At 39.9% G+C, this 13,179-nt stretch overlaps 1 protein-coding gene across 1 annotated transcript; it reads right to left on the reverse strand.

The window, feature by feature from the left end:
• Nucleotides 1-1,789: 1,789 nt before the first annotated feature.
• On the reverse strand, nucleotides 1,790-12,649 carry LOC137288083 (uncharacterized). Its single transcript, XM_067820459.1, has 5 exons — nucleotides 12,288-12,649; nucleotides 5,573-5,773; nucleotides 3,802-3,909; nucleotides 2,403-2,467; nucleotides 1,790-1,861 (listed from the first exon to the last, which is right to left on the reverse strand). The coding sequence occupies exons 2-4, from the start codon at nucleotides 5,766-5,768 to the stop codon at nucleotides 2,421-2,423; spliced, it is 351 nt and encodes a 116-aa protein (XP_067676560.1). The 5' UTR covers nucleotides 5,769-5,773; nucleotides 12,288-12,649; the 3' UTR covers nucleotides 1,790-1,861; nucleotides 2,403-2,420.
• Nucleotides 12,650-13,179: the final 530 nt, after the last annotated feature.

Below are 13,179 nucleotides of genomic sequence, written 5' to 3' on the forward strand. Positions count from 1 at the left end.
TTGATAATATTGGTAAAAATGTTTGGGCACCCGTATTCGGAATCTTTTATTTAGATACGGCTTTAGATTTGTTTGTCTATCGAAAACCGTTGACGACGTTAAAACATTAATCAAACATTTTGTATCAGAGCTATCGATATCTTTAACTAGACATGGCATCCATCTTTGTATGAAACTTCTTCGCGACTTCACCTTCAGGGTTTGTATCAGATCACCAGCCGTGGCCTTGCATAGGCCGCCTCGGCGTCGGAAAGATGAACGACGATGGACAGAAGTTTCTGGAGCTGTGCTCATACCACAGCATTTGCGTCCAGTCCAATCCCAAACACAAAGTATCCTTCAAACACCCAAGATCTCATCGCTCATGTTGCTATCTTTGCCTGCTAGAAAGCTTTCTGCGCAGCAGTTTAATCATCAAACTCAGGATCTTCATTGTCAGAGGGCGTTGATTCAAGATCAGACCCATTTTCTACATTATAACTGTCAGAACACGTGTCTTCAGAAATTTGACTATGAGGATCATCGATATCCTCTTGTAGGTTTGCTAAAACGGCCAAAAGGACTGCTTTTCCTCGTCTGACTCTTCCTCGAGACTGCCTTGGCGCGTATGTTGCCATACCCACACGGACAATTTTATGGTTAAATTGATGAAATTTTTCGATGAGTTATGACTGGGACCTCTAGGTCCATGGTAGCAGTTCACGTATGTAGATTTAAAATTGATAATCTTTATTCATAACGTAGCCATGGCCGATGTACAACTACGTTTTCTATATGTGATCAAGGTTACGCCGAGGCCAGTCTAAGTGAACTTAGCCCCAGTGTCATTCGTTACAATCCTACACTGGGTCTCAGAAAACTTAGTAGGAGGTCGCGTCAGGTAGCCTTTGAGACTGATCAATCAGGGCATGTACCTTACCAAATCGCGAAAGTGGACATTCCTACATACCTCTTGAACTTTCACCCACGTAAAGGTTTGCACCCGAACGATTCCGAATGCTATTTTCCCTACGATCGCTTCCGGGTGATGTACATGGAGCACGCCACAACAGTGAATAAACAGTCGCTGGAAACAGCGGTTTTTGGCAATATTCAAGGAAGTCAACTTGCGGAAACATCAGTTAAAGGTAACCATGTCAGCGGAAACCAAAAAGCGTATATACTGCAGGCCAAATATCAGTGTTACATGCGGATTTTCGTTTGTTGAGAGATCATAGTCAGTGACCGGTGTTTTTTGTAATTCCCACCAAGCCCTAAACAGCAGCCGTATTTTGATTTGTTAAATCCCTTTAGCCGTATTGCATTTGACTTGGACGGTCAAAGGTCGCTCTAAGGTTACCGAGCTCGGGAGGTCAGACTTGATTGACCCATACTATCACACACAAACTGCATAGAACAACGCTCAAGTTACTGATCAATGGTTTGTCCCATCCAGATTTGACTATCTACAGGCCGCCGCCATGACCTGGAATATTGCTGAGTATGGTGTCATTAAACTTATTAAGCCAAACCACACAAAACCAACCAATGGTCTCAGGTTTCTCGGGGAACAACCCTCTACCATAAAGGTTAATAAGCCATCACCATGCAGTTTATCACATATAGCAACATCAGACTACATCAAGGTGAGGTGCACTGGTACTTCACACACTGTAACCCTGTGTGGAATCTAACCCGGATCTTCCACGTGACATGCCAGTGCTGTAACTACAAGGTTATCTCCCCTGGTTTTAAACCCACACAGAACAGCAACAATGAAGAGCAAAGCATTAATTGCAAAACGACCAACTCTGCTTCAAGGATTTATTATTTTAACTGAATCGGAGACACTCGGAAGATCTTTCACCATCAAGAATGGATCCTGAAACCACAAGAATACTAAGTGACATATATCGCTGACATATTAAAATGCATGACTGCAGCAAAGAGGATCCGGGTCAGCCTAACATAACGATGTATGCATGACATTTCCTCGGCATCGTGGGCCATTATTATAACTACTTGCAATCTACTACTAAAACTAGCAAATAATGGTATACTTGTAGTTGTAGTTGTATAAAGGAAACGACAAGGTCAAGTCTATTATATTTTATATGCCTTAGGCTGTACCATTATTGTGACGAACATACATATTCTGGGTCATGTCATGTCTCTTGTATTTGGACAATCTCAGTATATTCATTTCATAATCTACATGTCACGTCCTCATTCTGATGCAAAATTAATCATAGCCGGTATCGAGGGAGAAGGGAACTGGATCTTAGCAGCAATGGATTCTGGTTTACGTCTCAGGACCGACGACTTACAAACGAATGGCTTCTAAACACATTTTTAGGTGGATTCGGTGCAGCGGTCGGTCATAAAGCCCTCGCTTAAAACTGTGCCATTAGACCCCTACTTACGCTGTGTCGCCTGTGTTTCTACGCGTCAGTTGGCTGACGAAGCCCTTTCTTGGATGCAGCTTTCCCTAGAAAAGAGATTACAGTCATTGTGAGGCCCTGATGGAGTGTTGCAGATCATAATTTAGATTGCTAAATTTAGCAAATTATCAGTTGAAATCAATTGTTTTTTCTTGGTGTAATTGACGACGAATCAAATACACGTAATGCCAGGAAAGCAGTGGGTTCACTTGCAACGAAATCTGAACAATGTATGGATACTACCAACATCCAGCTTAACTCCAAAAGTTCAAGATATGAAAACGAAACACTATCAGTACGACTTGCAAACGTTCTACCAGGTCCCTGTTACAAAGATAAAATTATATCCATGCTTCTATGTAATATTCTTCTAGAATATAATATATAATATACTTCTAGAAGACGAGTGAAAACATTGAACGTTTGCTGGATTGTTTGCAATGACAATACGTTCTATCAAAATATTGTAGTTGTCAGCGTCGCACATCACTGCCAAAATCATAACCAAATTGGCCCTTTGTCATTAAACAATTCCAAGATATAATTCTTACGAACATCGGAATTTATGTACTTCTCGTAATTCAAAATCGAACTGGATTTTAATAGCTTCCTTGTCTGGATTGTGCTGTTGTGCCTCATCAGGCAAAAATACTGTTGAGGCACATTTTGTGAATAGCGGGTAAGACATGGTTTAACCTGACTTAACCTATTCCGGGACACCTGGTGTCAGCTGATTTTCAGCCATCCATTTATAAAGTTTTCACAGCTACTTTTCCTTTAACACCAACCGGTATTTGTTTCTGAGGATAATCGAGACTATGGTTTCTTTTGCTCTGAGGTTCCATATATGATCAATCATTTGCCACTAAACGTAAGACAGAATTACACATCCTCCTTCAAAGCTGTAGGACAATTTGTCTAAAATTGTAAATCCCCCAGCAGTCGGAGAAGAAACACTATTTGAAACTCTGTACATTATAACACATATGTGGAAGTTATGGTGATTACATTTAGACAACAAGCAGCCATTCCAGTGAGCACTAATTATGTTGTGACGAATAAGTCACAATTTGACATACTGCAAAAAAGAAAATTTGGCCAAAACATCCAACAGAGGTCCATCAGCAAATTCCCTATTTCCTGGTAGAGACACAAGAGACTAAATTCTTCTGCATTTAGATCTATTCATTTAGACAAAACGTGACACACAGGAGATTCTGCTCGGGGAACAACTGGCTTCCTTTTCCATGCGTCTATGGCTAAAGGCACCCGTGGGACAAAATACCCTACTGTTTGGTAACCAGCTACTGTCATGTTTATGTTATAGTAAGGATCATACGAAGGGTTTGGGAAACTTAGTATTATAACCACGCTGTGATACCTCCTTCATCATCATCCATGAATGGCTCCATGACATTTCTGGCGCTGATTAGGTCCTCGTTCTCTGGCAGCTCAGTATTCTCAGCGTTCTCATCTGCATTCTCGATTTCTGAAAAGTGTGGTGTTCATTGGAATGTTGGTTTGGTCTGGTGCGATTGAAGACATTAAGAATATTTCTAGCATCTACTGCCTCTTGTATCACGCATAGTCGTAAATCCGCAATTATTAAAGGTCACTTGCAACGTAAACACAACTTTGCAGATTAAGATACCTCTCGGAATGCACTTACAGAAACAAACGATCACAAATGCTGATTCAGCCTATTAAGATAAAACAAAACGAGAAAAAGCCCATCAAATCGGAGTTCAAACCCAGCCCTTGAGGAAAAAGCGGTTTCAACAGCTATGCTAGGCTGATTCAGCCTATTAAGATAAAACAAAACGAGAAAAAGCCCATCAAATCGGAGTTCAAACCCAGCCCTTGAGGAAAAAGCGGTTTCAACAGCTATGCTGCGCTGAGCTCATAAGGCATGCGCAGTGAATGGCTTGAAACAGTACGCATGCCCGGAGTATGATGTCGTGAACAGTAGTCTAATTTGGTTGTGTACACAAACAAGTAAATAATCTACTCATTACATGAAAAAAAACTTGTTGATTGTGATAAACTGTCAGGGACAAAATTTAAACTCTCATTGTCGAATGTTCTCGTCACGATATGGCTGAGATATTGCCGATGTGACGTTAAACGTACATTAACTCACTCACTCACTCACGGACAAAACTCAGTGTCTGGTTTATTGACATTTATATGCCTGCCTGCCTCTCTGTCTGCTAATGGCAATATGCAATGCACAACTTCAATTACTGACCACGTGCAATTAACACATATCGGACTTATGAGCCATGAGCAAAGAGCCAGCTAAGCGTATCGGCCAATGGACCAGTGACCGAGTGCACACCCACAGGCTCTGACTGGGTTCAGTATCGCTGGTGCATCGTTGCGAGGGAGGTAAACCCAAGTACAAAATATTGCACTTTTGATTTCCAATTATACGCTTATAATTTCATTTGTTTTGGGGTTTTTTTTGTTATCAGCAATGCATTATATATATATTATGAATAAGTGATAACTGTGTTTTAATGTTTGATTTTTTGTCTGCATGTAACCTTTAACGTAGTTTCTGATTTGACCATGTTCTGTCAGGGAAAAATTAGACCATTAGAACTTATGCCCGTGGGTTAAATAAGGGTAAGTTTCGTATATTGTCACAAGGTGTGAGTGAGTGAGTGCGTTTAGTTTTACACCGCTTTTTAGCAATATTCCATATCACGGCGGGGGACACCAGAAAATGGGCTTCACACAGTCTTGGGATAAGGAGGTATGTGGGGACGCGGTATAACGCCAGAGTGGATGAATATTGTTCTGCGCCACTATTATCAAAATCCAAAATATTACATGTGCCTATGAGGGAAATCGAAACCAGATCTTCTTCGTGACTAGGCCTGCTGCCCCAGCAGATCACACACAAGCATGAATGAAATAAGTCAATGTCAACTCATTTCATTCCCAGAAGGACATATACGAAAGTTTGTTTGCTGTAGGGATATATCATAATTCTCTCTACATCATAAAACGTGATAAGACGCAACTTCAGACACGAGTCTTTTTACTCGTAATTAAATTAACAACCGGGAAGCTATTCATACTGACTTACATTTTCTTCAAAAGTAACACTTTGCCAACGGTCAGACTGCACTACATTTAAAGCATACCTCTCTTTCCAAAACGGTAGTATCGGAACCTGGATCTCACGCCGTAGCAGAAAGACAGTCGTCTTGCCGCACGATAGATACAGGATGTAGTTCTACGCCAGGACATCCTGATTCTGTAGTTTCTGTGGTAGAGGTATGCATCACTGTGTATGGCCAGGAGGCACACCAGCAGAGCCGCAACAAGTATCGCCTTCATCACGTCTACGCAACAAAAAACGTCTGCACTATTATCTTGAGATATTATTTTGTGGGAGAGTGTGTTGTGACTCCCACACACACACACCACCCCACGGGTTGCCGGAGAACATTCACGAGGACATTCATGAGGAGGGCACGGACACCGAGAACATCACCATGGATGTATTTAGAGGACTACACCTGACCCTATCTCCTTCTGACATAGACAGGTGGCATCGAGTGGGGAGAAAATCTAAGGACAAGCACAGGGGCATTATTGTCAAGTTTGTGAACTACTGTGACAGAAACAAAATGATAACCAACAGGAGGAAACTTCGCGATATACGGCGTAACGTGTACATCAACGAGGACTTAACTAGACACAGAAGTCACCTATACAAGCTAGCCAGAGAACTAAAGAAACAGGGACGGATCCAGTCAACGTGGACAAGATATGGACGTGTGCATATTCTCGAACAGACCGAAGGACGTACCCGTGTGAGTCAGAACTCGATCAGTACATGAAGTAACCGTGTTCTAGCTTTGTTCTTGTGATGTGTGTATGAAGTAACCGTGTTCTAGTTTTGTTCTTGTGATGTGTGTATGAAGTAACCGTGTTCTAGTTTTGCTCTTGTGATGTGTGTATGAAGTAACCGTGTTCTAGTTTTGTTCTTGTGATGTGTGTATGAAGTAACCGTGTTCTAGCTTTGTTCTTGTGATGTGTGTATGAAGTAACCGTGTTCTAGCTTTGTTCTTGTGATGTGTGTATGAAGTAACCGTGTTCTACTTTTGTTCTTGTGATGTGTGCTACTCAAAGATGTTCATGGATTGTAAATATGTAAAATGTAAGCAAATTTGAAATCCACATCCTGTCGCTATACATTCTGTTATCTTATTTTCTGTGTGTAAATTTCATTGTATATAGCCTTAACTTTTCTGTTTCCAACTTTCTCATTATCTGTACCAAGTCTGTTATTTCCCCTCAGTATGCAAGCACAGTTTGCATTGCCCTTCATGCGTGTGTCACACATATGCATACACGTATCCCCTATTGATGACACCCGGTCCGCCAGTCACACTGTGGCCACATTCTGTGTATCAGTCTGTTTAAACAATGGGTAATGCAACATCTGGCGATCGATGTCTTCAACTATGTCCGATTTTGCAAACAACTGCGTACAAATGTAAAACATAAGTTTTTCAACATGAGTGGTAAATCGTTCAGAAACGTTTTTCTCGCTGAACTCTCCTGTATGTATACTATCTTAACGACCTCATGTAAATCAAGCTGTGTGTTAGTGGTTCTTTGTCTGTTTAAGTCACAAGCTGTCAATATCAATGTAGTATTACATCTGCTATTAATTCAGCTTGCAGGAGACGTAGAGTTAAATCCTGGGCCATGTTCACATGCAAACTATGACACATCGCTTTCAATCTTCCATCTCAATGTGAGAAGTGTTCGCAACAAACTGAATTATCTGTTGAATATTTATGCGAATATGACATTATCTGCGTAACAGAAACCCATGTGGATTTCGATGTTGATACTGATACGCTCAAATGGGTGAATTTTCATGATCCTGTACGGAAAGATAGAAATGCTTTCGGGGTGGAGTTATAATGTATATTACTCACGCTCTCGGTTTTATGAGATTACTTCATCTTGAAAACAACTGTGATGAATCTATATGGGTCAAATTGTTTATCCCACAAAAGCCGCTAGGGTTATGTGTCACAGACCACAACACCAAGGGTTAGAATACTGGAGTCGACTTGATAGTATTATTGAGACTGCATTAGATATCTCGGATACCGTTGTTGGCGATCTCAATGCAAACATCTTGTCGAATAATAACACGTATCTGCACGATCTCATTACAAGGAAAAATCTGAAAAATCTTATTAAAGAACCAACGAGAGTATCTAAAACAACGAGCACACTGCTTGATCCCATTATTATATCTGAAGATGTTGATGTTTTAGAGAGTGGTGTTATAGATTTATGTCAAAGTATCAGTGATCACAAAGGTACATATATCACTGTTGATGCTCATGTAAATACCAAGTTAGCCTATAAGAGAAAAGCATTATGTTATGAAAGAGGTGACTATGAGCACCTCAATGCTATGATTAATTGGACAAATTGGAAATGCATAGTTCGTTGCTGCAGGAATGTAAATGAAGCCTGTGCATGATTTTACAAACATCTCAACCGCTTTATATCATTGTGCATTCCTTCTAAAACGGTCACCATTCTACCAACTGATAAACCCTGGTTTAATTCAGAAATTCGAAGGGAACATAGAAACAGAAATAGAATGAGAAAAAAGGCCAGGAAAACAAACCATCAAGTTGATATCCTGGCTTACAAGAAACAAAGAAACAAAGTAAATAATATGAAATGTTATGCAAAGGATTCATTTTATGTCAGTCTTACAAACGATTTTTTTACTTGATTTGTATTGCAGTAATAACAGTTCCTACTGGAAATTACTTCGGTTCCTGACTTTCCGATTTTGAAACAAAATGATGCAGATGAAAATCCAACTTTATTCACTGATATGCAGAAAGCAGAGAAACGTAATCAGTATTTTCAGTCTATATCTAGTATTAACGAAGTGAACACTGAAATGCCATTCTTTGACAAACGCATTGATGTTTTCAATCAATCATTAAAGACCAGTATATATCGAAGTGTCTGGAAGGAAGCAAATGTAATGCCCTTAGTTAAAAACGGCGACCGCTCAATTGTCTCTAACTATCGACCTATATCCTTGATCAGTTGTGTGGGCAAGGTGTTTGAGAGAGTGATTTTCAAACATCTGTACAACTATTTTCGTGTAAACAAATTATTATATAAGTACCAATCAGGATTTCAGTCTGGTCATTCAACTGTCCATCAATTAATTGAAATTTATGACCAAATATGTGAGGCCTTAGATAATAAAAACCACTATTGTGTGGTTTTTGTGATGTCTCTAAAGCTTTTGATCGCGTGTGGCATAAAGGTTTATTGTTGAAATTAGAAAAGTACGGAATTCCTGGTTCATTGTTAAATTGAATAGCTGATTACATAAGTAATCGTTCACAAAGCGTCTTTGTAAATGGAACCCTATCCAAGCCTGTATTTACAGTCCTATTTACAGAGTCAGTCCTCGGTCCTTTCTTATTTCTTGTTTATGTCAATGACATTGCTGATGACTTAGACTGCTTGACACGATTATTTGCTGATGATTCGTCGCTAGGCTTATCTTCTCATGATCATCTATTCATTGCAAGAGAACTGAATGCAAACTTGAAAATGCTGCCGCCTTGGGCAAAGCGGTGACTTATAACATATAATCCTCATAAAACTGAGGTAATTATTTTCACCTTGCATAAGAATATTGAGACACTCAGTCTGTACTCCAACGGGGTTCGGGTCAAAACCGTTGAAAATCATAAACATTTGGGATTAACATTTTCAAAAGATTGTAAATGTTCTGACCACATTGATAATGTTGTAAAACAACTTCAAAATGATATCCTCTCTACGTAAACTCAATTTCTTTATTACCGAGCTGTGTATTGAATAGAATTTATGTCATGTTTATAAGCCCCATTTCGAATATGCGTGTGAGGTATGGGATGGGTGTGCTCAATACCAGGCAAATAGATTAGAACAACCGCAAATAGAAGCAGCAAGAATTGTAACAGGTTTACCCAAATATGAACATCTATATTATGAAACTGGTTGGGAATCTTTAGCAGAGCGTAAGAGAAAGCGAAAATTTTGTCTTTTTTACAAAATACAGCATAATATGGCACCATCGTACTTTAATGATCTTGTTCCTATTCGTATAAAGTTTTCGTATAATTCGTATTTTCCATCCACAATTAGAATGTGGAATGAATTTCCAGTTGAAGTTAGAAAAAACGTGTCACTGAATTCTTTTAAATCAAATATTGTTGTAACACAAAATACAGCTCACAAATACTTTGATTTTGTACCGTTCTTGTGGATATGTTTGTGAAAATTCTTATCGTTACCTATTTGACTGTCAACTATGTACTCAACAGAGGTCTACCATGATGGCTAATTTACGCAGTGTTACCAATGTTACTATAAATTCTCAGTTACTGCTACATGGCAACGCAGATGTGACTGATCATGCCAATCAAAGCATATTTATTTCAAGCAAACCCCTACAGAGTTATATCCCTTGGAGCCTCCCTTACGAATATCCTTCACATAACTTGTGACTGCAACCAGTTGCAACACCAGTTGCAACACCGACAACCCAGCATGCGACAGTTTCCATGTTTAGTTTACATTCCATATATGATAATTTAAACTGATTTTGAATTATATTGTGAATATATTGAATGTATTGGATATTGTTCGTTATATTTTTATTTTACAGATTCAAATAAATATGCAGCAGAGTGGGTCCGGGTGATCCTAGCAAAGTCAGGCTGGTAAGGTTCATCATCAGCTCAGGACCTTTACACACACAGCCCACACAGTGAATGGGACGTCTCACAGGAAGCGCTGCTTAGTGGAACCCACTGAGAACGTTCCGGAGAATATGTAGACCTCCCTACGCTGCAGCCTTCTGCATTACCCATAGTGTCAGAATGGCTGTTCTTCCGGTGGAGAACACTGTGACTCTCCTGATCTGCGCCAAGAGACCAGGAGGTACCAACCCAGGACACCGAGAAGAATGGGTAGTCTGACGACAGTGTACTTGGGATGTAAGCAAGACATTTCAGTGGCGTAGTCCGCATAATTATATATCATGCTTTTTCTGAGTCTTGCCAATCACGTTGCTGTCAGAATGGACAGAAAATCCAGTAATATAAATAAATTCATTGGCTTTACCAAATAGAGCAAGCTAAGTCACAAATTCGTCTCCGGCTGTACATTGGCCTATTTCACAGTGGCCTGTGAAGGTCAGGGGTAGAAAAGGCCTTCAGGAACCCATGCTTGCCATGAAATGAGACTATGCTTGTCGTAAGAGGCAACTAACCGAATCAGGTAGTCAGCTCACTGACTTGGGTGACGCATGCCAGCAAGCCATGCCACCATGTCGTTTATGGTATTCTGGTTGGGCATCCATTGACAAGGTGTTGGACAAGCTCTGTAAATTTATTGCACAATCGACATTTTACGAATATGTTTTCTTTTAGCATTACATTTAGGCGGTTGCGAGTGGAAAGTGGTCCCAGGCAACAAAAAGGAAGTTTCAAATTTGAGACCAGCCAACTTCATCCAGGCAAGAGTCGGTTGGATTGTTATTCCGTTCCACACATTGTGTGTACACACGATGCAATAGCCTCTCAGAAAGCGTCTCCACAAATGACCAACACAGTGTAGACTTGAAAGCTTGGTGAAGGACTTCAGCTGGTTTGCCCCTATCGCTCTGCCATGAAGAAAATGCACCTCAAATTTCAGATTGTGTCCAACAACCTTAGCTCGCTTAAAATAGCTGTGGGATGCCATGCTTTCATCTTGATAAGCATCACCATAGGATCATCCGATAAATAAATACATGCAAAATCACTCAATAAATTTCTATCACGAAGAGCCTCCACATTAATCACACCCCGACCTGACGAACTCTGTTTGGCATTTATGAAGATTAAAGAGGGAACGAGGGTGGTGGGCTCTGTTATCAGACATGATCCTTTCGGTCATGATCCTTGAGGTAGTCAAGACTCTGGATTTCTTGTCCAATGGATATTACGTCCAATGACCTACCCACAGGGAAAAGGAAAAGGAAGAGGTTCGTCTTGAATCTGGGCATTCTGGAGCTTGTCTTGAACTAGCCTTCCAAGATAGGTGTAGGCATGATCTTCCTCAAGATGCTCAATAATTTCCTCCTCCCACTGTCCCTACCTGCTAACTTGACGGATCCATTAGTAACCTAGCCACGTTTCAGATGAAGCGTATTACATCTATCGAGTCAAAAATCTAATGCCAATACCATTAGAAACGGACTCGACAATGAGAACCTGTTATTTCGAATTGGTATCTCCTTTGGCAAGAATGCCGAATTCATCCGTGTAAAGGAGATGAATAAGAGGTCCTATAGGTGTGTGCTGAGGATCTATTCCCCGCTTTATTGAGCAGAAAGCTCAATGGATATAAGGCGAGACAAAAAAAGCAAAGGACTAAAGCAGTCCTGGGCGCTATGCAAAGTTGTTGATGAAAACTGGAAAATATTAAAGGAACACTTGAATTTGCCTGTCTTCCTGTATTTATTTCAGCCAGTGTATGTTTTATGAGGAGATTAATCGCATTCCAAATACACAAATATAAACCACGCACGTGTCCAGGTTAGGCTATTAAAATATTCCAAACACGTTTGGTACTCTTTAGAGTTTGTGAGCAAGACTTGCCAAACACACTGGTAGGGAAGTATGAAAACTGGAAATTCAATACCAAACAAAAAATCAGAAGCTATATATTAGGCTTGAGCATAGCTAATAGACAAAACAAACGCTTAAACATAGTAGTAAGACAATAAATGTGAGCATGATCAAAATTACTACTTACATCTTTGTTATATCTTCTTGCAGTGGAATTTCTGCAGTTTACGCGGATATCAAACCCTGCTTATATGGGGTAAAGGTGTCAACATGTCACATATGGGCACAAGCACGTAAAAGTAAAAACACCACGATTTAAAAACCTTCACACCACACATGGGTTCCCCCGATGAGTTGCAACTGTGAAATCATTGATTATATTCCTTAGGGTGGAGTTGCTTTCCGCGGAAACACGGCACCTATCCTGAAAATTTACCATATCCCACTCTAGAGTGTCATTGTGTAGTCAAACTAGCCTGACAACGTGTTAGAAAACAATTCGTTCGTAAAGTACCACCCCTAAACATAGATGTTATGAGCATCAGACTCAGCGAAAATGTTTCGTAAACAGGATTTGTCAGTTTTGTGCTAATGATGTCACAAGTTTTTAACGACATGTATGCACTGGTGCACAACACCAGCCATGTGCAGATGTTGATAATGAAAGTTTGACAAATATGAAAACTGACATGTCAACACTAAATAGGAAATCAGAAGCTTATATATTACCAATGTATCTACTCAACATTAATACAATCCTTTCTGTAGATTAATTGTGTAATGAATAAGAAATACAGATTAATTGTATAATGAATAAGAAATACACACTGTTTATTATCTGATTTAGACTATATTATGAGCATATATTTATGAATCACAATCAAGTGACGATGTTGTGTATTGAGTCTGTATCATGAACATCTATTTATGAATCACAATCAAGCGACGATGTTTGCAAAATGGTGAGCGTTCTCTGACCCCGAGCGATACTCATCACAAACTCGATCGAGTAATGTCAATGGCTCACCTATAAATTCTGATCGTGTAGTTGAAGCCAAGATAAGAAATTGCACTGGCTA

Source organism: Haliotis asinina, chromosome 6 (genome assembly GCF_037392515.1).
Source record: "Haliotis asinina isolate JCU_RB_2024 chromosome 6, JCU_Hal_asi_v2, whole genome shotgun sequence".
NCBI lineage: Eukaryota > Metazoa > Mollusca > Gastropoda > Lepetellida > Haliotidae > Haliotis > Haliotis asinina.